Below are 26,950 nucleotides of genomic sequence, written 5' to 3'. Positions count from 1 at the left end.
TCCCGCAGCGCCCGGGGAGCGCCCCGGCCCGCGGGCGGCGGGGAGGGGGCGTCGCCGCAGCCCCGCCGCCGCCGCATGGAGACTCAGGACCAAGGGGCGCAGATGGAGCCGCTGCTGCCCACGGTACGGCTGCCGCAGCGCGGCCCCGGCCGGGGGGTTGCGACGCGCCCCGCGGGGAGGCGGCCGGGGAGGGGGCGCGGGGGCCGCCTTCCCTCCCGCCCGCCCGCCCGCGCTGGGCACCGCAGCCGATTTCTCGGTGCGTGGGGAAACAGGTTGGCTCGCTCCGGTGCCGGGCGATGCCGCGGCGGCGGGAGTGTCTCGGCGCCGGGACGCCCGGGGATGGAGCGGTGTGGGTTTGTGCGTGTGTGTACGTGTGTCCCTCCGGGGCAAGCACCCTGCCCTCCGGGCCCCCGCCTCATGCATCCCCTTCCTCTCGGTACCGCCTCTCTTCGTGTCCCCCTGCCTCCGACATCTCCTTTCTCAGCGCTCTTGCCCCCCTGCTCCCCGGCGGTGGGGCAGCGCAGGGGAGCGAGCACCTGAGGCAGCCCCGCGGGCATCCCGCTCCCGCTGGGGCAGGATCCGGGGGTCCCTGGCCCTCCTCGCTTGCAGACCGCAGAGGAATCTGCTGAGGGCCGGCACTGACACGGCAGGGTCTGCCTCCCGCCGGATGGATCCCGGGCTGTGCTTCGTGCTGCCGTGTCGCAGTCTCTTGTGCTCAGCCGTGGAGCTGGTGATGCGGGGTTATTGTTGTCTGAGGGGGACGCGGTGCACCCTGTCCTTCCTCGGAGCACTGGCACAGCTACGGCTGGGCAGCCTTTTCCATGCAAGCGGGAGAGGGATCAGTTGATGGGGGGCTTTCAACACCGTTAGATCCATAGGGACCCTTTTTCCTGCCAGGCCTCCCCCAAACACAGGGTTGCAGACACAGAAGGTTTAACTGTGGGTGTCGATCTCGATCTGATACTGAGATTCTGTTTGTGAATGGTGGTTCCTGCCTTGCACAGGAAATCTGTCTGGGGCAAGGAAAAGTCTCTCATGTACATACACAAGTGTCTGCCTGTGCGTACACATCCCTGTCAACACACTGCATAGGTCTGTAGAGGCTTTGCTGCTCCTGAAATGGCTGTGTGTTAGCACGGCGAGCTGCACAACATTGACAAAGCCTGAGAGAGACAAGTCTCAGCTGCTGCAGGTTGATGAGATGCGCTCGTGGCAAGCCCGTTTTTCATAGGGTCTGTTCCCATCATCTGTTGACGTGGTCCATTTTGCAATCAGGTGGCAGGTTGCTACACAGTGTGAGGTTATCTCTGGCATCTTCTTTTTCCTTGTGGCAGGGACAGTTTTTCCCCATTGCTTTCTGGATCCCTTTTTTGAATCCTCCTTCTATTACTGGCTGCTCTCTCAGTTTCTGACAGTGGAGTAGAAGGTCCTGTTGCTTTCCCTGACAGACTGGCTGCCGAGCTCCTTTCTGTAGAGAGACACAATTAAGTGTAAACCAAGTTTCCATCTGTAGTTTGTGACAGTGATTCCATGGAAGGCTTAGTCCTTAGTGTTTCACACTAATGCAGCAGTCAGTAGCAGTTTTGCTCTTGCTCATACCTTGCTGGCCTGTGTGCTAGTCTCACTTTGTCACCGTGTGTCATCTCTGTGCAATGGCCACTGCACAGGGAGCCAGAGGAGTCATCTTTCAGAAGGCACAACTGCAGGATTGCCTTGGGCTGTCTGGCTTTAAATTTTGTTTCTCCAGGGCTGTGCCCAGAAAAAAAAAAAGGCTGTTGCTGTGGTTGAGAGCACCAAAGAAGATAATATTTCTTGTGTGCTGATGAGGGGACAATTGTCCCTTGTTCCCGCAGGGGCCTTGCCCTGGTGCAGTACCTCTCTGCAGAGCTGCAGGTCAGTACCTTGTGTCCTCATTCCCACCTCCATTTACTACAGCTAATTAATTCAATTGTATTTGCCTCAAGTGGGCACGGGAGACTTCTCCGTGTAATAAATATATGTGGCATGTATCCTCTCTCACTCTTGTGGTGTCTGAGAGGACCTGTGCAGCTCAAAACACAGCATTGATTTCCTGCCACAATGATGGCAAAAGGCACAGTTTCTTCAAGATTTCTGGTTCTGGTGATGTTTTCTGTGTGTGTCAGGCAGTAAAGTGTGTGTTTGTGCTGTGGCAGTCTCAGCCTGGCTGCTGTCTAGGGCCCTGTAAGGCAGAAATTCCTTTTGCATGCTGGGAGTCTTGTACCTGGAGTCATGGCAGAGTTTGGGGAACAGGAATAGGTGAGAGCTGATCGGTGCTAAGGTCTGTTAGGCTGGGAGGTAATGTTGTGACACAGAAGCCTTTAGAGGACTTCTGTTCTGGGTATCTATCCTCATCTTGACTGGAGACAAACAGAACAGGAATGCAAGCTGTAGGGTTGATACAGGTCTGTTCCCAAGTGTTGTCCCAGGTCAGTGGGCTCTGAGTATGAAGAAAAAGGCTTCTAGCAGAGTTTTTTTCCCTCCAGGGGTTAGTCTGGGGGCTTTGCTATGTGCAACAGAGTTAATTTTTTTTTCTTTTTTATGAAACTGTAACACACTATATATTTTAATTGTTATTTCTAGTAAGATTGAGAAGGTAGTCCTTTATTAATTTTATCTACTAATGGTGCTCAGAGATAGCGAGGCCTCAATAAAATTTCCCACCAAAATCCCACAGTCTGTACAACATGGAATCTACTTTTATTCTGGTGTTAGTCATGTGTTCTTGATTTGTTATGCAAGCTTTTAATTGAAAACCCCAATTCCTAGCAATTTGACAACTAATAAAGTACATTGTTGCCTGTGGTTCTCAGGAACTAAATAATTTCCTTGGTAGTTTCCTGTCACTTTTTTTGAAAACAGGTCTTATACAGAGACAATAACCTTGTTAGCAGTTGTGCTAATGTTTGGGTTTTTTTTCAGCGTGGACAGGTTTTGGTGAAAATTACTGGAAATCTTTTGCTAATTTACCATAAGTGCAATATTGTATAAATAAATTAAAAAGGAAATTGTTCACCTGGAAATAAATTGTTGAAGCTGCTCTTGAAAATGCAAATATAGTCTTAATTTGTATTGTTCAGTATATATACTAATATGGTAACAAAAAGTATTTGTGTGCTTTCAGAATCATCTAGTGATTTATTTATCAGTCATCAAGTATGTTTTTTTTGAGTCATTATTCAGAATGCTTTAAATAGTTGTGAGTAATTGAAAGATTTCTGAGGAGTCATCATTTGTTTACAGAACAGGGGAAACAATCTGCAGACCTCCACAAAGATCTTCTGTTGATTTCCTAACAACTAAATATTGTGAGTTTGTTGTGTACATGTATACCTGATTGCATGGAAATTATTTTGAAAATTGTTGCTTTATTGTGACTTTATTGGCAATTTTTTGTAGCACAAGTTGTTAATGTTTGTTCCTGTAGATTCTGGATCTCTCATATGCAAATCAAAATTGGTTTTTAAAATAGGATTGTTATTTGATAGAGGCTTGATATTTTGGATATAAGGAAGATGTATAGACAAAATGCAGATATTTTTGCAAACTATTTTTATCTTAGGCATGTTATTTTCCTATGTTTTCTGAAGGTAGCAGTAAAACCCATGTATGGAAAGTGAAATTGACTTTTTCCTAAGTTCATGTTCTCTCGCCCTCCTTATTCAGTCTTAAAATTAAAGAGCTATTTTGTTGTATTTATTTGCTTTTTTATTTTTAAATTTCTTGCTCCAGTCTGGTGGATACAAGGCCTTAAAGCACGATGTTGCTGAGCTATATGTGGATGCTGCATATGCATGCGCTACAGCGTGCGATGTGTATGCTCTAGGTAAGACAGTGTTTGTATCAAGAGCACTCTTGTGCTGCTGCAAATGGCACGCAGTTATTGCTGCTTAGGACTCTGTATGTGGGAGAATGGTATAGCAAGATCTTGGGAAGTAACTATTTTTAATGTAGCAGGTGAGTGTGGGAAGCTGCTCACACTAACAGGCCAAATTCTTTTGCTTTTGTTGATGCTGAGTGGGACCTTGGATGAGACTTGCAGATGAAATGTATTGCTCATTGTGAGAAGGGGTGTCAGAGCCTGACCCCTGGTTTGTATAACAGTACTCATCCCCAGTTCACTTCTCCAGAGTACAGCATTATAGCAACACTTAAGGCAAGTTTACAGGCTGCGGGGATGCTGTGATTCTTTTGGAAAAATACAGAGGCAGTAATACATTTTCAAGACAAGAGTGCTGAGATAATGGCAACATTGAAAATAAAACCCTAAAACTTAATTGTAAGTATAAATTTAGGACTGAATTTCTGCTCTTGGTATTTTCTTTATTACTGCCTGATTCCAAGTCTAAATGAAAAGAAAAAAGAAAACTTTGCCCAGAAAATGCTAGAAAGAAATGAAATAACAATCACAATCAACGGTTTATTTGAGCCCCCCCAAATTCTCCCTTATATTTGCCAGTGTCATGGTTAAAAAAAATACATCTGGATCATATGGTGTTCTCTGGCATTTCTGTTTAAGAATAAATGTCAGCCTGAGATATATTTACACCAAAAAAAAAACAAACAAAAAAACAAACCAAAAAACAAACCCCCAAAAAAAGAATACTGTGTGGAAAGCATCCCACCTTAATGCATCTATAACTTGTTTGATTTCTTCCCACAAATTCCACTCGTTAAATATATGCTTTCAGTTTCCTCTGTTGATAATTGTATCTTCTCTCTACTTTGTCCTTTGGAAAAAATATAGAATGAATTCCAAAACAAAATACTTCCACTGACATCTAATAATGCTTCTTAAATAAGTAATGTTTACAGTTTCAATGGCTGAGAGGATTTAAGTAGGTGAGGGAATACTTAATCCACTGTCAAGTGTCTTAGACAATTAGTTGTGTGTCTGATATGGGAAGAGAAAGCCATAGGCATTGCATGTTCCTTTCATAGGTTCAGGTCTGCCTTGTAAAAGGCCCAATATTGAAGAATTGCATGTATCTGACTCCTTTTGCAATAATAATGCCATTTTGATGTCATACAAATTGATGTAGCACTGCATGTGTTCATACAATTTTCAATGTTGTTGCAGTTTAAAAGTTCTTTTCATGAAATGAAAAAAAGCGTAGCATATTTAAAGATAATTAAAATCCACCCTTGTTCTACAAGGTTGTTTATTAGGATAGGCAAGGTGAAAGCTGGAATAGATAATAAAGGCTATTGCTAAAAATAGAAGAAATATCTCGGGGAAAAAGAAGTTGCAGGGTGAAATGAGGGTAAATGAGGTGTGGAGTTTTGTGCAAACTTGGAGAATCAAGGGCATTATGGCTGGCTGGTATGAAAGGCAAAAGGGAACTGACTAAATTCCATGGGCAAGGAAATGTAAGGACAGAAACATGAAAGCCAGGGTTTTTGCCTCCTTGTACAGCAGGCACAAAATAGTATCTTGAATCTTGAGTCTTCTCTGTCTTTGCTGATTTCCCTGTTTTCCTACTTAGAGCCTTTCCACTTTGTTTAATTAGGTATTTATGAGACATCACAAAGTTTATAAATAAATACATATTGAAATTTATTGGAGATGTGAGAGATAAGGTCAAGATTTGTAAGATCTCAGTTTTAATCAAATAGACTAGGAATTTGCTGCAAGAAAACTGGTGCAGTAACATATTTAAGAGAAATGAAGTCTGCAAGTTACATGAGCTAATGTTTGGCCTTTGTAAGGCATTAGTTGATTAGTGCAGTAGTATATGTGTGTTTTGAGAAAATTGTAGAAAAAGCCAAGAACAATAAAAATGAGCATGGGCCTAAAAATATGAAAGAGCATTTGAAGAAACTGGGGTTCCTTAGCCTGGAGACACGTTTGGTATGTAATACTGATGCAAAAATGATCAACCAAGGGAAGGGATCCCTAACCAAGAAAAAGGTTATGGGACAATCTTAAAAGCAAGTTAAGAAAAGCTGTCTAATGCTACGAGTGATGTAGTAATGGGACAAGTTGGCTGGTATGATTGTGGAGCCTATTACCCATCTGTAGGAATAGGTAAGACAGTTACTGCTGCTTTAGAGCTCAGTAATGGACTAGAAGACCTCACGAGATCTCTTCCAGTCCTATCATTCTGTGAAAAGAGCTCACTTTTGTCTTTTTGGCACAAGTATGTTATAGATGGATGATAGGTTAAGTGCAAACTAAGGAGAAAGAAGTAGTTTATCTGGATTATAAGTGTTGATACCCTCAGTTAAGTTCACCTAAATAATGAATTTATTATAAACATATACATTTACTGTAAACATATTCAAAGATTATCTTGCTGTGATAAATGCTCACTGTTGATCCATTTTGTTTCAAGCAGGTTTTAAAACCATAAAATGCAACATTATTTATTAATTTGTATCTGCAAAATGCCAATCTGAAGTGTAGATTTTTAAACCTTTGTGGAATCCTCTTGACTTTTTAAAGAGTGTAGTACTCTGTCTGCATTAGTGGGCCTGCAAGAAGTTCCAGGACAAATTTCCCTGGCAGCAATTACTGTCACAGGAATTAGATATGATACTCAAAAATGACAGAAAATAATGCATGTTTGTGAAGTTTTTGGAGAGAGATTAAAAAAATTTTGCACCATTTCCTGGAAACTTTTATTAATAGTGGTTAAAATGCTATAAATTCAAAATACCCTTGATCTGAAACCACTGTTTTGAAGAATAGTTCCAGAGACCAGTTACTAGCAGTTGTGCTAGATTATCTCTGGAGCCATTCATAGTCACTGAAACTATGTAAGGATGGGAAAGAGACTCAACCCTGCTATTAGATCCTGGCAAGAATGAAAAATAGGTACTTCAACTGTAATTAGTCTGGCAAACAATGCCATTAAAGTTGAGAGCAAAATGCCATGTCTTTTCTGGAGAGGAGATGGTAGGTATGTGTAAACTTCCCTATCAACACATGAATGTGCACAGGGGTTTTACTTTAGTGGTAAGCATGCAATAGCAAGAGTGTGATTTCATGTCAAATCTGAAAAATTTTGAATTCTGAATACCATTGAAAACTTTGTGGTGGTCGTGTGGTATCAAGGATGTTCATAGTGTTGTAAATATGATAATATTACACAATGCACAATAAGGGAGACTGTGTAGATTTTAAGTGCTTTAGATTTTTTTTTTTTGTACTGACTAGTTGTCTTGATATTTTTTCTTTATAAAGTCGAAGAATAGCATATACGGGAATAAAATTATTCTCCTGCTATACTCTATAGTATGAAGAATGTAACACAAAATAGAATTTCCTGTTGGCTGTGGAATAGTGGTCGTTCGTCTATCTTTGAATTCATGAAAATGTGATAACCTGTATCCATTTTCCTAAAAATGCATTAAGCATTTCTTTTAATCATTTTTGTGACCTATTTAAGTAGCTACCAAAATAGAACCGGAGTGTCCCAGAACAGCACATTATCGTGTCAGCAGAAGGGATATTATATGTATTGGTATTTTAAAAGAATTTATAGAATAAAATTAGTTCCCTTCTGCCCCCTCATCCCCAAGTCTGTGCAGCAGTTGCTGCCAGCCCTCAATGCTGTTCCTCAGAAACAACTTAGTTTCCAGTTCTTTGAGACTATTGCTACTTCATTTGAGGCTCGTATGTTTCCAAGGTACCATCACCACGGCAAATCTTCATGCAGTATCTGCAAGTCTGCTCTGGGCTGAGATTTTAGCATACTTTTATTTTTTTTGCAGTAAATTTCATAACTTGGATTGTAACCCATATTTTCCATCTCCTTCAACTGGTGTTATCCTTTCCCTTTATTTGAAGAGAAGATAGAAATGCTCAAACATAAGACTTGATTGACTGTATAATTGTCTTTTAGAAAGCTTCCACTTTATTATGTTTTTCCTCTTTATGACTGTGCTGTAGTGAAATACTTAACTATGTCCACTTGTTTTTATTGCAATCTTATAATAGCTTTTGAAATTAAATGTAGCAATAAGCTGTAAAAGCACTTATAAAGCTGTGTTTCATACTCATCTGAGAATCTTCTCATGAAAATTCTAATAATAAGTGAATTCCTTATTTTGGGAGAAGCAGCTGAATGATTCAAGATTAGGTGAATATGCTCTCAAAAATAGCATTGAGCAGTGCAGAAGCCTTCATGCTTATCCTCACCAATTTCAGAAAAAGGAGTTTTTTTCTGTGGTGATCTGTCTGGATTTCCCCATCAACATCAAATGTGCCTCTTGCTTTTGGAATAACCCCTCACCCTCAGTCCTCATCTTGTAGGGGAATGGATTGAGAAAAACCCTGCTGTGGAGTATACACTGAAAACTCATGTAACTCAAGTGATTTTGCCTAAAACAGCATAGGCAGAAAAAGACTTTAAAAGGATCTTTTAAAGAAAAAGCCACATTCAGCTTTAGAGAGGATGAAATGCTTTTTAGTGGTCTCTAGTTTGTGTCATTTGATTGTGTTAATTTCAGTTTGTCTTACCTAAAAGTTCAGGGCTTTGTGTCTGCTGTATCTGAATTGATTTACTTTGGCCAGCAAATATGTGAACATTTTTTTCTATTTGCCCAGCCCCAGGTAGATGAGAGGTTTCTAAATGTTAGCCAGTATTGCCCAGAGCAACACAACTGCAGTTGCCTCTGGAGTGAAGACCAATTGAAATGAAACTAGTAACTCTCCAGTGAATAATTGTGAATTATGATTCCCCCCCCCACCAGTTCTCTGTCCAGTGCTGGCCAAATCTGGGCAAAAATAACAGAGGCAGCAAAGCCCTTTTTGCCTTGAAAAATATCAAGCTGGTGAAGAATGTGCGTGCTTTAGCAAGGAGTTCTGCTGACAAGCCAGCTTGTAGAGGACAAGAGATGTTTTTGAGAAATGTACCCATGATGAGGGATTTGCCTTGGAATAATTTCTGCTACAGGAACTGTGTTCCCATTAGCAGATATTGTGGGACTGTACATGGTAAAAGGATTAGAGCTTGCAAACCCCATTACGTTATAGCCAAAAAATACCAAATCCCAAAGCTGTCTTACCCTGCCTCCCTCCCCCAAATTTCTCTATAAATGTGAAACTTGTTAATATATGTATGTCTATGAAAAATGTTAAGCTAGAGAGTGCAAATTGAACTATGTGAAATAATCTTTTGAAGAAAAATATGGAAATATTTAAGATATCTAATGAAAGTTATTATCAAAACATGTGAACGTGGAGATATGTAAAACCTGACGAAATTGTTTTGTTTATTCTTCTGTGAGTGATTCAGACTTATACAATCCAGTCCGTTACACATTCATATGACTAATATGTCTCGGGTAGCTCAACAAAGGATGTAGGTTTTGATGATGCATCCAATGCAGGATCTGAGAAGCTCTGCTGGGAAAGTAGCATTCTTGCTCTGAAATAATTGTTTTTAAATCTAAAACTGTAGAAATTATGATTCCAAAAGTGGTCTGGTATTAAGATCAGCTCATCATATAAAAATTCTGAGTAATGTTTCAGTGGCAATATTAGAAACAGGTGTCTCTGCAAAACCAATTCTTGGTGACTCTTAGACTACTAAAATTGCTAACTATGATACTCATCAAAAGTTATTAACTATTTAAGATTTATTTGCTTGTGTCTGTCTTTTCTCTCTTGGATTGCATATAAAGGATAGCTGTACAGAAAAACTGCTGCAAGGTAGACGGAATCAAAGCTTCTCTTCAAGTCCCTTAGTTGTGTGCGCTGACCTTGCATAAATGCCATGTAGGTTTACCCTTGAGAAAATTGGGCTAATCTGCTTTGTGCTTGGCATCCCATAGGAATAAACATGGTAAGAAGAAAGAATATTAAAGCATGGATAAGATGCTGTATAAACTTTAGTGGTTATATTGTATGTTTATTTGTTTAGGAAAAAAATGGTGTGAACTTTTTGGGATGAAGACTGTGGTTTCCTTCTGAGTGGGTGCAGGTCTGTCACTCCCTGGTCCTGGTCTGTGACTGGCCTGGTCAGGGGCCAGGAGAGGACACATGAACAACAAGCGTGCTTAGTAGCATGATTGCAAACAAATACATCTCTGGCAATACAAAAATCTACTAATTTTCTCTAAGTTTGTTACTCTCCAGACTGCTCATGGAAATTACTGAGGTACTGAAGCATAATCATTATGACTGTAATCACATAAAGTGCTTGCTCTAAGAGTTCAAATAATAATAGTTATAAATTGTGAATGGACAGAGTTAAAAATACCTCTCAGTTTGTATTTTTCTTTTTTTTCAGAATAAGAAAGCTTCCAATTTTCATCCACAACAAATATAAAATTTTATGGAATAGGGCAAATGCTTTTTTATGGACATGAAATGAAAAAATTTCTAGAGCATTATGATTTGTCTTGTACAAATACTGTAATTTTTATTCTATTATCTGCTATACTTTCATCTTTGAGTTTTTAATTTTTCATTTCACAGTGATTGCAGAAATAACTGTTTATATAGTGCTTCCATTATGCATATTTATTAAAAAGTAATAAAAAGCATTAAAATAAGTCTGACAAAATTGACTTGAGCAAAAAAAAAGTATTGATAGATGGTGTGTGCAACCTGTAATACATTTTTAATGCTTCACAGTTGTAGTACAGTTTTTAATAACTCATTTCTAGACCTAGGTCTAGTTCTGCTACTCATATATTTTATATGGGAAAATAATATCAATTTGTAGTTGTTATGACTTATTTTTTTAATTTGTCTTTGTTTTTTACAGTTCATTATGAACTGATTATTTCCCTGCTAACATTTAATATTTCTTCCACAGGCTTTCCTTGTATATTTAGAAAGGATGTGTTTTCCGTGTCTGTATATGCAAATATGAAAATACATTTAATTTTAATGGGAATCCTTTTTAAAATTTCTACCTGGTATATGCAATTTGATTGAATGGTTTCAGCTTTCAAGAAATACACAGCTAAGTGAATTTTCCTTTGAGTTTGTTACTAATACTGTGGTTTAGTACTTGTTCTACTCCATTTCATAGAACCATAGAGTGGTTTGGGCTTGAAGGAACCTTACAAATCATCTCATTCCAGCCCCCTTTGTGCCATGGGCAGGGGCACCTTCCACTAGAGCAGGTTGCTGAAAGCCTCATCCAGCCTGGCCTTGAGCACTGCCATGAATGGAGGCATCCACAGCTGCTCTGGGCAGCCTGCTCCAGTACCGCACAGAATCTTGGAATTATCCAGACCCAGGCTTGGTTCTGAGTTGGCAAGTGCTCAACATTTCCTATTGACCAAACTTCTTCAAGGCACTGAAATCACATTGAGATTTATTGCAATATTTTAAGTCTCAAAGCAGCTTCCAACAAATATCAGAAATGGTTTTAAAATTAAAAAAAAAGAAGGAAAAGAAAAAATAAGTATTTTTCCCTTTTTCCTTTACTTACTGGAATTGGAAAATGTCTCAATCCATAGTCAGCAGCATGATTAATTTACAAAATCTCAATTTTCAAGTGTCTCATATTTTCATTTTAGATAACTTTATTGGTGAGGATAGGGATATGGTGATAAGGAAGTTTCTAGTATTTGGCAATGTTAAATTACTGATGTGCCATAAGTGGTCCAAGTGTGAATATAATGCTTAGAGCAAGAAATTATGAAAAACAAAGAAAATTTAGTATCAAAAAATTATTAATCATTATTCTTTCTGCTATAATCTTGCAATCTTATAACTTTGACACCAAGAAAACACCAATATTATAGTTATTTATTTGAAAGTTAAAAAAAAATAGGCAAGATTTTGGCTCTCATGGTAGAGATTGAAAATGTGAAAGCATCAGTCTTCATAATCCAGAAGGCAAAAATTGTCCTATGTGTGCTTATTTCTGTATCTCATTTTTTGAGGCAGTATCTTGATTTTTAGGTGCTACTGCTGGCTGTCAGTATCCTTTGTCTGGAACAAACTTACTTTTCCCCTGGAGTGGTTTTCTCTCTTCTGTCCAGCATGCCCATTGTCCAGGATATGCCTCTTTCCAGTGCTGTGCTCTGCTCAGGCATTTCTTCCTGCTCTTCTGTTTCTTTTGCTGCACACAAGTGTGTGTCTGAGAGTTAAGTGGCTGCTGATGGGGACTCAATATAAAAAGATGTTTCAGAGAGCTTTCTGCACATTATTTTTTAATTTCTTCAAGGGAAAAAAAAAGAAGGAGAATACTAGATGTTGTCTGACCTGTCTGCAGCTTTCGTGGGACAGTGACAGTGACCATCTGCCATGGTCTCAGATAATGTCATTGATGGTAGCCCTGAGGGCTGAGTTTTCAGGACTGTAAAGTCTGGATCATGTTTTGGTGTTACATGAATCAGGATTTCTTGGCTAGTGGGGAAATAAATTCTGTTCAAATTGAAGCTCTTTAGATGAGGAGCCTCCTGAAATGAGGCAATTCAGGAGACAGAGGATGTGATACTGTGAAAAATAAAGAATTAAAAGTGAATCGAGAATAAATCCAAATGATTTAATTAAAGCAGAAACAGTAAATTTCTTTAACATTTATCAATTACTAAGTTAAAAATGAGAGAAACACTTTTGAGAAAGTATAGAGTTCAAGTGCAGAAATTAGAGTGATGAAGGGTATTGTGGAGGCTATGCATGTAAATAGGTTAAAAAGGAATTAGGTAATTGAGTACAATGATCCTAATTCAACAGATGCAATCACCAGCTTAGGAAAACTTTAAACTGCTGATCACCAGAATGAGGGACTGAATACCAGAGGAAAGACCATTTACTAGTTCCTTTTTTTTTCTCTGTGCAATAAGAACCAAATAGTGGGGTAACCTGAGGCAAGGTACTGGATTTCAAAGATTTCTGTGGTTCTGCTTTTGCTTTTCTTACTGGGGTCCAAGAAATAGGGTTTGTCTTTGTTAGCTTTGCAGGGTGGGTTATCTCTCAGATGGTTTTGTGTAAAAGGAAATAATTCTCTTTGGTCTTACCAATGACCCATTCACCTGCAGATGAGATAATTTAAAAATAGCAAGTTATCCAAAATGAGCCTTTCTTGCGCCAAAGAGTTAATTTTCTTTCTGATCAGTTACATTTTTTTTTTTGGACTGGATATTTTTGGAGAAAGTTCCTGGTTGAGAGGTCCCAAACATAGGAAAATGCAGAACCTGTAGGACCTCAAATGTTTTAGTAATGAGCAGCAGTGACCTGGGAGAGGCCAGTCAGACTGTGCTCTTGCTCCGTTCAGTAGCAAAGGGAGGAGAACACCGGTCTGCTCTACTTGTGCATTCTCATTTTCACACAAGCAAAGGAGACATCTATATGGGGATGTCTTCCTAGGCTTGTGAACTGTTGTCCTTCCCCAAAGCACCTCCCTTTGATAGATTTTGGGGGTTTTGTTAAAGCCATAGCTCTGGTTGTTACCACAGATCTGCTTTTTGAAAAATCCACGTTTCTTGCAAGAAGGTTCTATGATCATTGAGAATATGCTGCCCAGCAATTTATAGGCTTCAGATGTGACAAGACTTGCTTTGTATAATAAATAAAATACTTGCATATTCAGTTATGAGCCTCAGAGGAGGGCACCAGGCTGCCACTGAGCCAGGAAGTGCCATTGAAGGAGCTGATGATGGATGCCAAGAGCTTTCACTGTAATTGTATTAATGTCAGGCTCTGGCCCTGGATGTTGCTGGCACCAGCTGTGTGTAATTCAGCTGCTGGGCCCTAGATGGTGTCAGGCTTGGCTCTGCTGCTCTGTGCTCTCCCCTGGTGTCTTCATTGCGAGCTTTGCTTGGCGATTGAGGAGAGGAGAGGAGAGTGCATTGCATGTGTGGTGACAGCACATGGCTCTTGTGGTGTGAAACCAATGTTGAAGAGTTTCCAAGAGTTAGCAAATCTGTTAGTTTCAAAGATCCCCACTAATTTTGGTGCTTCAGTATTTGGATACTGAAACAGCTAAGTTTTAGGTCTCCTGTTATTCTGTAGTTTCACATGAAAGCATCCTGGTCTGTAATATCAAGCAATATAGTCAGGCATGCTCTTAGAAAGATCTGTTTTTCAGATGCATAAACACTTAATGTATTGGAAAATCAGCAATTGTTTTTATGTATTATTTTGACAGTAACACACCATGCAAAAATCCTGTACCTTCACATGGATCAGAATAGACACAAAACCAGCTTTTTAATTTACACCATGGCAGAAAAAAAAATAAAATTAAAAAGTATTTCAATTATTTAAAACAGCGCTCAGAGATGCTAGAATAAAAATGTAATGCTCACATCTGTGGTAAAGTGATGTTCATGAAATGCTTTTCTTGCAGGACAGGGTAAAACTAGATGCTGTGTTGAAACATTCATGAGGAAATCTAATAGAATACTTTCTGTGTCACAATTAAGCAATTATGTTTTCAGTTTTGGATTTTATTTTTGCTGAGAAATAAAATTGAATTCTATTTTAAAGATTAATTTTCATGTTTGGAAGTTTGGAAGGGCTTAAAAAACACTCAAATATTTTATCAATATTTTGGTCTCAGTCTCTAGGTTTGGATCTGACCTATAGTAAAGTGATGACCAGATATGGAAGGTTTTCTGTACATATTTTTTGTTTAACGAGACTGTAAGACTTGACAGATTTTATTTAGGAAGGTGTAATACATTGTAACTAGATTGAAACCAATGAAGTTGCCCAAGATTAATATTAGAAGCCAAAAATAGGATTTCTCTTTCTCAAGTATTTCTGTAGTACTCTTACAGTCTACACAAACATACTTTAGCATCTTGTTTTCATATATTCATATATTTCAAATATATTCATCCTTTTCCTATTGTTTTCTTTTTTCCCCCTCATTTCTTTGGTTCTCTCTTTATCCACCATCAGGAGCAGAATACAGCTTCGTGTGATTGTGTATATGGTTTTGTACAAAACTGGTTTTTGAATCCTGTCAGCTAAGATCTTCAGTGGCAGCAATCTGAAATTAACTTAGAGACTCAGGATCCTAATCACTGGGTTTTGTGCTGTTTCAGCTGTCTGCATTTTCAGGCAGCTAAACCAAGTCTGTGTTACTTGCAGATGTGTGATAGAGCAGATGGGTGGGTCAACTCAGGCTTCATTCAAAGTTAAGAACCCAGCTGGGAGTAGAAAATGCAAGGAGCCTTTCTTCCACATAGTACATGGATATACTAGAGAAGACGGGTTCTAACTTTTGAAATTTAAAGGATATATACACAAAATGTCAAAGAAATTCAAACATCAAAAATCCTACTGGGATTTCAAAAAAAGATGTGTAACTAGGTTTGGTGTAGTATTTTCAATGAATTAGACTCTTGGGAGACTTATCTGATTAAAAGCCCCACAGAAACAAAACATACAAACAAACAGAAACCAAACTATCCTTTAAATCCTTTAATTTTCTGACAAAATAATGCAAAATTGACACTGATCAATATGTTAATGCACATACAGCCACCAGATCTAATACTTCTTGTTTTCCTCTTCAGTATACCTGCATTGTTAAACTAACAATTGAGAATAGATTTTTTTTTTTTTTGGAAAATGTCTAAAAATCTAGCTGTAAAGTAAGATTCAAAATAGACTATATAACTAAAATGACCTAAAAGCTAATTTAAATAATGTTTGTATGAATTTTGTTTTAAATTGATCTGCTTTTCTTAGGGCATGGTACAAAGGGGCAGAACCTGGAGACCGAGAGAGCTAGGCAGGCGAGATGCCAGTGGCAAAGTCTGCTGTACATTTGCTTAGTCAAATGCTTAAAGTTGTTTATTTCTCTAGGTGCCTTTTAGCTTTCATCCCCTTCAGCAATGTTGAATCTGTTCTCAAACTGTATTTCCTTTGTGATCCCTCTAATGGGATACTTTCTGCTACTGGTTTTCTTTTGGGGGAGACAAAAAACCCCCAACCCTGTTCTCTCATTTACTACTTTCTGTTACAGATGAGCATAGACTAAAATAGGAGTGCACTCTCAGCAGTCCATTTATGGCTTGAGAGAACATCTTCTGGATCGCTATAGCATGAATAGACTAATATGATATACTTAAGGTTCGAGATAATTAGTACCTGTATTTCATAATTCAGATTCTTTACAGAGTGTAGGGAGTTTTCAGGTCATATTGCTGAATTGTAATATCTGAATTGCTGCTATGATTTGTACTGGCTTCCAAAATCTTCTTGTTTTCTAAAACAAGCAGGAAAAAAAGTAGAGGGACATTTTTTACCTCTCAGTATTCCCACAGAGCATTGGTGATGTAGCTGCAGTTTCTCTCCAGCACCTGTGAGAACACTTGATCCCAATTCTGGGCTGAATGACTGATCTACCCCAGTGAATTGCAGCTGGACCGCTTAGTGGACCTTTGATAGGATCGTGCCATTTTTTAACTGATTTTTTTTCCCTGTTCATAATTTGACACCAGTTTATTGGCTGTTGTTTCAAAATAGGAATTAAATGTTGGTTTGCTTATTATTTACATAGGGAAAATGTGGTCATTTTGGTGGTAGAAATACCAAGGCTTTAAAGGCAAAAAGTCTTTGCATACTGAAGGAGTTTGTTCACTTAAGGAGACAGAATTTTCTCCAGCTAGTTATGATCAGAAAATTGATTCAATAGTCTTTTTCTCCCTCTGAAAGAGATTTTTTAAGTTCAGTGATGATAGGAATTAAATGTTGGTTTGCTTATTATTTACATAGGGAAAATGTGGTCATTTTGGTGGCAGAAATACCAAGACTTTAAAGGCAAAAAATCTTTGCATACTGAAGGAGTTTGTTCACTTAAGGAGACAGAATTTTCTCCAGCTAGTTGTGATCAGAAAATTGATTCAATAGTCTTTTTCTCCCTCTGGAAGAGATTTTTTAAGGTTGAATGATATAAAGTTTCTGAAAATAGGGCAACTGTTATTAGAATAAATGACAAAAAATGTAGTGAAAGATATTTATCATCTGAATAATGTATTTTTGCTTGGAGGCTTACTTATATTTAGTCTGTGTTATAAATATCACAGTTGTAATTTTTTTTTTTTTTTGGTAGAAGAATCATAGCAGTAAAACTTCTGATATACTTGTAACAGAGCTTTGGGTATATTTCCCACCAATTCATTATGAAATTTAGACTACTAAATGTAAAGATGGACATTTTTGTGGTGTTGCTGATGTAATTTTGCTGCTCACTGAGTTTTATTGACATCTGATAATCATCTGAATATGTATCTTTATCCCCTTGTTTTTAAATGTTATGTCCACTCAAAAATACTTCCAAATTTAATTTTGTTGTGAAGTTGTAAAGCCTCATATAAATCCCTGCAGCAGTGTTTTATGATTTTCATTTTCTTGTCTTACTGACAAGATAAGTTTGTTTTTCTAAGTCACATCACCTATCAGGAAGATTTTTCTCTCCTCATGTCCTTGTCTCTTGCTGCTAAGGAATGAACAAAGAATTTGGTTATTATTTGATTAGGTCTCTATACCTGATTCCTTTAGGCCAGAAATGTTCTTACCGTTTATAGTTAAAAGCTAATTTGTCTGTGAGCCATTATCTGGGAAATGGCTAAGATCAGCAAGGGTATTTACCTCCTGACAATGCAAATAATTTCATTATTGTTTCTAGCAATTGTACTAAGAAAAAGCCTGTTATGTTGTGGTTTTTCAGTCTAGCACTTCTGAGTGTCTGGAAAGTAGGGTATTTAATTTGATTCCATTTTTTGAGTTCTAAGGGCTTTAATAATCCCGTTTTTAAAGGATCTTCGAGTTTAACTTGAATTTTACAGCGGAAAACTTAACACCTGTTCATTTGAATTATGCCTTCCTAAACGATCCTTAATAATTCACCTCATGGTCAGTTTAAGTGAGCATTGTTATCATATCTTCTTAAACCATTTAAGCTTTATGTTGTTAATCTCTTTTTTCTAAGTGAACAAATTTGTTGACAACTTTATTATTTGGATTTCATGAAGCTTTTGAGAAATACACCTCTGTCTACCTGGTTAAGTTTTTTCAAGTCAAACCCAAAAGAAGAATAGAAATTAAATCCTAGTGTACAGCCTAAATGATTCAGATTTTTAAAATGCCGTTAGTACAGTTAGAAACAGTTAGCTGTCAAAGCACAGGTAGTGGTAAAATATGAGCAGAATGGGAACGATCCATCCTTTACTGGAAAGATTATTTGCCATATTTTAAAATTTTTAAGGCATATAATAATTCTTATTATCTTAGCACCTGTGTTCCTCACACCCTAAAAATGGTGGTGTTACATCATTGTCTGTCAAAAGCAGAAGCAGCATTGTTCTTTCATCTATTTAACTTCTTCCAGAAAGGATGCTATGTGATGTTGTTGAGAGACTCTTGAATTTCCTGGAGTCTTGATGTTTATGGTGATTTTGAAAATTAAAACAAAAATCTTTTGCCGTTATTTTGCACTACTGAGCAGTCAAATAGTCACTCACTGTCTTTTAGTTTATATGTACTAGAAAATGCACTGGGGAAACACATCCTGTGGAATTGGTTCAAGTTCTGCTGTTTGTGAATCTACAGGGCTTCATGAAATCAATGCTCCTGTTTAAAATAACTATATGCATAATTGGACTCATTTATAATAAATCCCTTGCAGATAACTGTGTGAAGCATGGAGTAAAATGACTGGAAAAGGTGCATGTGCCAAGGGAAATAGTCAGCAGAGACATGTGAACTCTGGTTAGAGCAGTTAATTGCAATAGATGCCATTCGTGTGTTACAGGAAATGTTGCAACATTCTCCTGACAAAAGCTCTGTGGTTCCAGTGTGTTGAGTTATTCTGGAGAACAAATCATAACAAAAACCAAACCAAAACAAGCTGTTTCTTTAGACCCCGCAGTGAATTTTTAGGATAAGAAACTTTACACAACAGTTCTGGTTCTTGTGAATTTGAGTGCTGCTTGTGTTAATATGGTCTGCCCTGCATACTTAGTGTGTTATCCTCTCTAAGTAGGTATTTGTTAGTGCTGGGCAGTGGCATGGTATGTGTTCTTGAAGGAACTTGCAACCACATTTTCTCACAGAGGTCATAACTAGGTAGAGGTGAAAAACCTTGCAACTGAGTGCTCAGAAGTTGCTGTTAATGAGCTTAGGGTTAAGCAGGGAGCATTAGGGATAATAATGTTTGTGAACCTTGTGGGCCATGGTGAGTTTGAGCCGGTTCCAGCAGTTCTCTTCAGGCCTGGCATGAAGCATGGCTGACATCTTGATGTGGAAAAACTTTGTGCAATACGGCAAAATTTGACAATCTGTTTCACGTGTTTTTGACCTTGTGTGGGAAAAATAAATCTAGAAGTGGAGGTAGTTTTGCCACAGCAGTGTGGCACTGTACCTCTGCTAGCTACATCTGTCCAGGGGAGCACCTGGTCAGCCTGACAGCACCAGGGCACACGTGTGGCTGTGCTGCTGCAGGGCTGGCAGCTGATGCACTTCTGTGCCTTTGAACCAGCTCACCTGAGATTACCCACGTGTCTGACGTTTGACAGGACTAAAGCTTTGAAGTTTCCTGGTCATTTATGAAGGTTTTAGGCTTATTTTCAGTAGAGTCTCCTGAACTTGGTGCAGCTGTTGGTGCTCCGTGTGAGGGTCTGGGTTAGGTGCCTCGATGGGGTGTTGGGTGTTGATTTGCTCCCACAGCTCTCTGACCTTCTCTGTGGGCCAGTGGTGGCTATGCTCATGGCTTTCTGCATGTCAGTGGTTCAGTGGTTCATGTAATTATGCAGGACATGAGACGTGACTTCAACTCCTTTTGCTTTTTGAGAAGGATAACCAAGTGTTTCCATTGTCCTTAGAGAACATTGCAGCTACAAAGCCGCTCTCACCTCCCTTCCCAAGTGGGCCATTTTCTAGAGGTGGGGAGAGAAGGTCCCTCAGTTCCTTCATGTAGAGATGATTACAAAGCCGCTCACCTCCCTTCCCAAGTGGGCCATTTTCTAGAGGTATGGAGAGAAGGTCCCTCAGTTCCTTCACGTAGAAGCAGACCTGTAGGGGAACAAACAAGGGTGTATGGTTTAACAGAATTTTTAGAAAACAAATCAGTGGCCATCTCTGTCTTTCTGGCATTGGGCATATTTTTTCAGAGAATGGAGAAAGGTGAGTGGACAGGTGTGAGAACAACACTGGAGCTCAGGCTCTGGCTGCTGTTAGGCTTAGGTGAGATCTCAAGTTTCTTGGCCCTGTGAAGACTGATGTGTCTCACAGCAAAGTTTTAGCTCTAAATGAAACTTTAATATTAGAAAACCAAAACAAAGTGGCCTCTAGGCCAGGTGGCTGCTGATCTTTCTGAGGATTTTTTTTCAGTTCATAAGCTGGTGTGGGTTGTGTTTTTTGTTTAAGCTTAAGATTTCCTTTGAATTTATCTAAGTTCTCTCCAGTTTCATTATGAGCTTTTTCTCAATCTGTCTTAGTCTTTTATACTAGGATTCACTTCTTAATGAGTGCCTAATGCTATCCAAAATGTATGCTGCTGAGCTTGAGAAAGAACTTAAGAAGTTTGCTTTTATCCTGAGTAGTTTGAGATCAGCAACATCTGTCCTCTTTGTTACTGTGATTATTCCAGTCATATTCTGAAGACGGTATAGGCCTCTGTTTTACTGAGAGCACTAACTGGATTTTTTTTCTTTCCAGTAACATACTTCAAGATGCTTTCTAGGTTTAATAAAGCCTTTTCAAATGAAGTGGAAAGCAGGGAAATAAGACATGAATTGAGAAAAAAGATGTTTTAACATAAGCCCAGAGTATTTTTTAATTGCATGTAGAGCATTACATGGCCTTTTTTCAGTGCCAGACATATGCATTTATATTTCCCACCAACATTTTCCTAGTATGAGTAGGAGTTTAATCAATAAATTCTTGCTTCTATTTTTTTTTCTCCTAGCTAGACCATTTGATGTGAAAGCCTTATTCTGAATTACCATAAAGCAAATGTGAATCTAAGAAGAACTGGGAAGAATGTTTACACTGTACAGGGAGAACAGAAAACTTGTGCAAATAAAATCAGATTTTTGTCTTTTTATTAACATCAGCAATTAAGTATTGCTTCCTAGAATCTGATTATGTAAAATTCCCAGTGATAGCATGTTGTTTATGAGTTTTGAAATGATACTTTCTTTGTTAGAGTGCCAATTCCTTTGGTACGTATTTCCTCTGTCACCTGAGGCTATTTTTCCAACACATAACACATGTGATATTTTTTTTTCTGCTTTCTGAATAATCAGCTTTTCCTTTTGCTCATTAAGCATAAAATTACAGCCAAGGTATTAATGCTGTACAATACACACTGTATTAAAAGTGACCAGTTTCTACCACATACTAAGTTCTTTTTGTCTATTACCTAATTAACATTAATTAGTTCACTACATTTAATGAATGCTATGTAAAACTCAACAATTTTTACCTTTAGGATAACTGTGACATTCAATCTATTGTGTCAGACTGGTCTGTATGAATAATTAATGCACTCTATATTTAATATTTTAGTGTACGGACTACCTTGACAGACTGGGAACAGTCACAGTGCTGGATGTGGGGCCCTGCTGGGAAAGGAGCAGCAGGAGCCCCCTAGGAGAGCTCTGCTGAGAAAAGAAAGGATGAACCTGAACAGATATCAGAACCTTGCTCATGCCAGGTATCCCTGAGCCTGGGTTCCCAGCTGGAACAAAGAAAAAGAGATCCTTGGCTCTGACTTCTGCTTTTTGCACCTTTCACCTCCTTTCACTGTTTTGCCAATAGCCCTGGTTCAAATAAAGTATTCCTGATAATACCTCTTTCACCTCCTTTCACTGTTTTGCCAATAGCCCTGGTTCAAATCAAAAGTGCCAAGTACTAGTATTCCTGCTAAGGTTGATGATGATAATTAGTATAAAATAAAATAGATGTATTCCTTAAGAAAAACCTTGCATTTGGGATATTAAAATCAGGAAGATAATGGTTGAATTCTAATTTCTTAAGCTGCTTGAAAAATCGATTTTACCAAAAATCTGCTGTTCTAATACTTGTGATAGCTGCCCTAACTTCATTATGTCTTGGGTTAAGAGAAATGCAATTACATATAAGAAAAATTATGGAACTTCAAAAGAGGTCAATTTGAGTGGAGATCAGCCTTTCTCTTGCAATCAAGTGTTTTCTGTGACAGGCATGGCCTGTTGTGCTCTGATAGCATATGAGAATTTATGGCTTCCTGAATATGGGAGAGGCTGGTGGTCAGCCTTTGGCGCTGCCTTGTGCACCATCTGGGTGGGGTGCCCAGTGCTCCAAACCTTCCTTCGTAATTGACACACATGAAGATGTTCTTACAAAGATTGAAATTGTCAAAAGCTTCTTTTTAGAAGACCCAAAGTCTTTGCTTACCTCACCAGTACAAAAATAATAGACAGTATAAGTTTCCATGTGGGCATTTTGCCATCTAGCTATAAATCCCACTGGCTGCAAGGCTTTACGCAAGGTCATACTGATGACCTGGAAAATAGGCTTAGATGTAGGAATGTCAGCTTAGTAGAGTGACTTGAGAGTATGAGTGAGGGAAAGCAAAATGCATTTTTCTTGGAATGGATTATGAAGGTGCTGGGAATTAGAGATTCAGACTTTTACTTACAGTGTGGTTTTAGTCATTGTATTCTTGGGAGAGGTAATAAAATGAGTATATGGAGCATGTGTTTGAGTAGAGAGCTCATTTATTCTAGTAAGACTCAATCTGTTTTTCCTGATAGTGGAAGACATGTTTTGGTTTTCAAGGTGAGAAAGAGGCAACAGGCCCAGATACAATACTACCTTAAATTCAAGCTCTGATCTGTTTTCCCTTGCTTTCCTAGTTTTCTTTTCCTTGGCAAGTGATTGAGTAGTTTCTGAAGTTAGAGTAGGCTATAAGATAAGCCTATGGTCTATCAACTGCTGGAGGCTAAGTGAGGTAAGAAAGTAATTTAAAAAAATGAAACATTTATGAGAATTTTCTTTTTATGACATGGTCTGAACTGCTTTTCTTGGCTTATAATGCTCCGCACTGTCTTTTAAATTAGTATGAATTATTTCTATTGCATTTATTTTAAATACTTCTGGTATTGAGTGAATTTTTAAAACTTTTGTTGCTAATTAATTTCTTGGATGAGTATTTATAGTAATTCACATTACAGTTGTAATATTTAAAGTGATTTATGGTAAACTTGGTTTTTGTATGAGTTGTATGACTAAGAACTTTAGCGATGGGAAGAATTTATGAAATAGATAGAAGTTTCTGTTCACCTTGCTAGTAAGTGGGTGCTGACTGCCACATGTTTGTTTTCAAAGTAAGTTTGATTTCTTTGTAGGATAAGAAGAAGGCTGCATTTAAAATTTACATTGTCTCTGAGCAGCAATTTCAAAACACTCTAGATAGTTGAGATATTCAAAACTTTTACTAGTCCTGTGTGTCAGGTGCCACATTTGAATTATTTTTTTCATGGTTCTCCTTTTGCATACTATTTTCCTTGAAGCACACAACACATTAAACTGTAGAATTCATCATTGAAGACAAAAATTGGGTTGGTGACTTGAAGTGAATCATTATGTATAATGATAGGACTATAAAAAGTAAGTACGATATAAGAATTTGAGAATAGCCAGACTATTGAAATAACAGATGTTCTTGGATTATATTTGAGGTAGATTTTTTGATGCAATATATCAAAAAGTAGTCAAGAACTAACTGAAAAATAGGTTTTGGGGAACTAACAAAAATATTATTCCTTACATGAGGAAGTCAGAATTCCAGTTATTTAAAACTAACCGAAATCTTAATGTATTTTTAAAAAATGTCTTCTGCCTCACTTCAGAAAATCCTAACTTTTAGTAATTTTTCTGAAAATTCTTCAAGTTAATGAATATGTTCTGTAACATTTCATTACTTTTTGTTTTTACATAATAAAAGTAGAAGGGAATCCAGGAGTTGGAGATCATCCATTAGAATGTAAACTGAAATCAAGCTTGACAATTGCAGTTCCAGTGCTACTGCAAATGATGTCTCCGTGGTGTTACCTCATTACAAAATCACAAGCAGCTGGCAGTTAAAACTTGCATCAGTTTCCTACAAGTTTTTTCCTAGTAAACTACATTTATTCTTTTTACCTAAAAGACTCTTCATCTTAAGCCAACCCATGGACCAAAATAACTTAGAGAGTTGTCTGGGTTGGTGTTGTTAACAGTGATCACAGAATATGCTGATTTGCAAGGATGTAGTCTCATATTCATATGAGGTATTTAAGTTATCTGATATTTGTGACTTCGGTGTATGGCGTGGTACAGCTAAACAAGCCATGAAGTGTGACACTAAGTAGAATTTTTTAGTGCATTGATAACAGAAAGTGAATCTGTGTAGGAGATTTAGCGTATTTTATCCAGCTGAGTTTTGAAAGCAGCGTAGCAAAGGTAGCACTGTTTCCTGTGTAAGACCGTTCTACAGTCATATTTCAAAGTCAGTTTTTAACCATATCCTATAATGAATTTCATGGTATTAAATGTCAGATTTCTTCTATGAGGAGGAAGCATTTTTGTATCAAATTTGGAAACATTTTTTCTGAATAATTTTATCAATACTTCAGTGTTTCTCCAGGCCTTCATTTTGTTCCTGAGTCTGGACTGAGAACTCAGTGGTCAGGTTTTAGTTCAAGAACATATGTGATGTCTTTCAGGACACTGGAGACAGCACAGGCTGAAGCCATGTGGCTTCTGAGGAGGAGACTGGACAGCTATTTTGTGAGGACAATGCCCTTGCTTTATAATTACCCTTTTCTCTGAAATTTCTGTGGAAATGGCTCACAGTTGTAATTTAAGAATCTTAAGGGCTGTTGAGTAGGAGAGATTTTCTTTCTCACCTAGCCTTGTATTTGCTTCCAGACTCATCTGACCCTTTTTCTTATCAACTTTCAAAACGGTAAGACTTTAGGAGAGCAGAAAGGTCTGAAATAGGGCTGTGCTGGTGGTGGATGTGTGGTGGTTCCGCTGATGTTCATGGGGTGCAAGCGAGAGAGGAAAGAATTGTCTAAGTTGGGAATCTTGTGTCTGCCATCCTCACCCTCTGGGGAGCTGGTCCCAGCACTGTTTTTCTTCCTTGAAGGAGGGAGAGGAAAAAGAAAAGGTGAAATTGCCTGCTGCTGGTTTTCTCTTTCAGGACAGATGGGGAGGTTTATTACCTTGGGTATATTTTGTCATGATAGATCTGATCATTTAGGTTTTGGACTCTCAAACAGTAGCTCTATTTTTGTGTATAATGCACAAAAAATCTTTTGTGCTGTCCAGGTTCATGTGATAATTTAGGATGACAAGTGATATGCTTTCCTCATGTCTCTATGTATGGTATATATATATATACACACTGAAAGGCAAATGGCTGCTGTTCACGGGACTGGAACTTTTAGCTTTAACTGTTGCTTATCATCATAAGACAAGCAGCTATGAAAGCACCAACTCCACCAGGAAGGTCTCCATGCTGGGAATGTATCTAAGTTTTACATATTCTTCATTTAATATTCTTTTATCTTTCATTGTCCTCTACACCTTTACACTTTCACAAGTGTCTTCTACCTAAGTAGGTAGCTGAAAGGCAGTTTAAATAGAAAAGCAGGCAATGTCTGACTTTTTAAGCTCCTCTGGGAGACCTTGTACGTTCCAATGACCATTTTGTCCCAGTTTTCTATCTTTGAAGCAATCGTTTTTGGTTTTTTTTTTCCTTGAGGTCTTAACATTTTTATCTCTGTCCTTGCATTATTGAGAATAAATTTGATTTTAAGTATTAAAAAGAACCCCATTTGGGCAATTTAAAACATTTTGAATTGTCCCCAGAAATTATACCTTTTCTCCTATTTTTATCCAAAAATATATATGAATTTGTCTTGTTTGGATAGTTTGTGTCTCTGATTTCATAATTTATTCTAGAATATCCCAACATTAGCTTTATGGCCTGCTTCTAGCTTTGGGGTGCTATTCTTTTTTCTCTCCTTTCTTTATTCTTACATTAGCCAGAGGAGGGCTGCCCCCAGCTCAGTGCCTGTTTAGGCTGTGGTGCCTCACCTTGCACCGTCATAAATAAGAAGTTTAGCTGTTAGTGAAGTGTGTGCTGCTTGAACAGCTTTTCTGTGTTCCCTCGCAGAGAAAAGATGGCAAAATAGATGCAGGTGCAGTTAATCTTAGCTTGTTTAGTCTCCGTGTGAAATCCTTTGTTAACTTTGTAAGAAAGCAAATGTTTGTTTCAGAGATCACATTTTGAAATTGATTTTGGAATAAACTACTTGTTAATATTTTTTTGGTAGCTGTAAGCGTGATGAAATTAGGTACCAATCTTTGTGATAAACTATATATTTATGTGATAAATTGCATTCATAAAACATTTTTTGCAGTCTTGCATTTTCCTGTTGTATGGCTTTTTGTCAAGACTAACTAATCCTAAATTATACTCTAGTAGTAGCTCCTTTCTCCCATTGCCTTCTTTCAAAGCAGTGACCTTGCCTCCCAGTCCTTGCAATTCTCATCCCACATTAGTCTTTTAAGATCCCAAAGGGTATTTTACATAGGGACAATATTAGATTTGTGCTCCAATATTTAAACATACAAACCCAGTCATTTCACATGGTTGAAATAAAAAGTTAAAACAGCCTAGAAATTTTGGGACTAACTGATATATCCAGCAATTTTCTTTTTGGATGAGCTTTGACTGAGGAATATTGTCTAAAATCAATCTTTATTTATTGTCAGTCTCTTTAGAATCAGTACACTTTACAGCAATAAGAAAATTTGAAATCTGTGCATTGATAGATGAATTTTTCAAATACCTGTATTTGTATCTATATTTTATTGATAAAAGTAGAACTTCCAAAGTTTGCAAAAAATGTTGCAAATAATCTGGTATCTGGGGTTTGGCAGAGATATTCAGACATTTTGATTGCCTAGAAGTATAGATGAACTAATAAATAGTGCAAAGCTGAGTTTGTATTCAAATTATGCCAATAT

The 26,950-nt window shown here is 38.1% G+C and overlaps 1 protein-coding gene across 3 annotated transcripts in view; it reads left to right on the top strand.

Annotated features, from left to right (window-relative positions):
- Positions 1 to 26,950, top strand: part of SLC4A10 (solute carrier family 4 member 10) — a 168,383-nt gene that overhangs the window by 19,865 nt on the left and 121,568 nt on the right. Inside the window, exon 1 of one of the 3 annotated variants that reach the window (XM_039710159.1) lies at positions 7 to 123. The exons of 1 other annotated variant lie outside the window; for it this stretch is intronic. In XM_039710159.1, coding sequence (XP_039566093.1) covers positions 76 to 123 — 48 coding nt within the window. In that variant the 5' untranslated portion in view covers positions 7 to 75. Of the gene's footprint in view, positions 1 to 6; positions 124 to 26,950 lie in introns of those variants that run through there. One more of the 3 variants, XM_039710317.1, reaches the window with a different exon arrangement.

The sequence above is a fragment of the Passer montanus genome, unplaced genomic scaffold, assembly GCF_014805655.1.
Source record: "Passer montanus isolate IOZ18808 unplaced genomic scaffold, ASM1480565v1 scaffold1, whole genome shotgun sequence".
Taxonomy (NCBI): domain Eukaryota; kingdom Metazoa; phylum Chordata; class Aves; order Passeriformes; family Passeridae; genus Passer; species Passer montanus.
The sequence above is the reverse complement of the archived record's forward strand: the minus strand, read 5'-3'. Positions and strand labels throughout refer to the sequence as shown.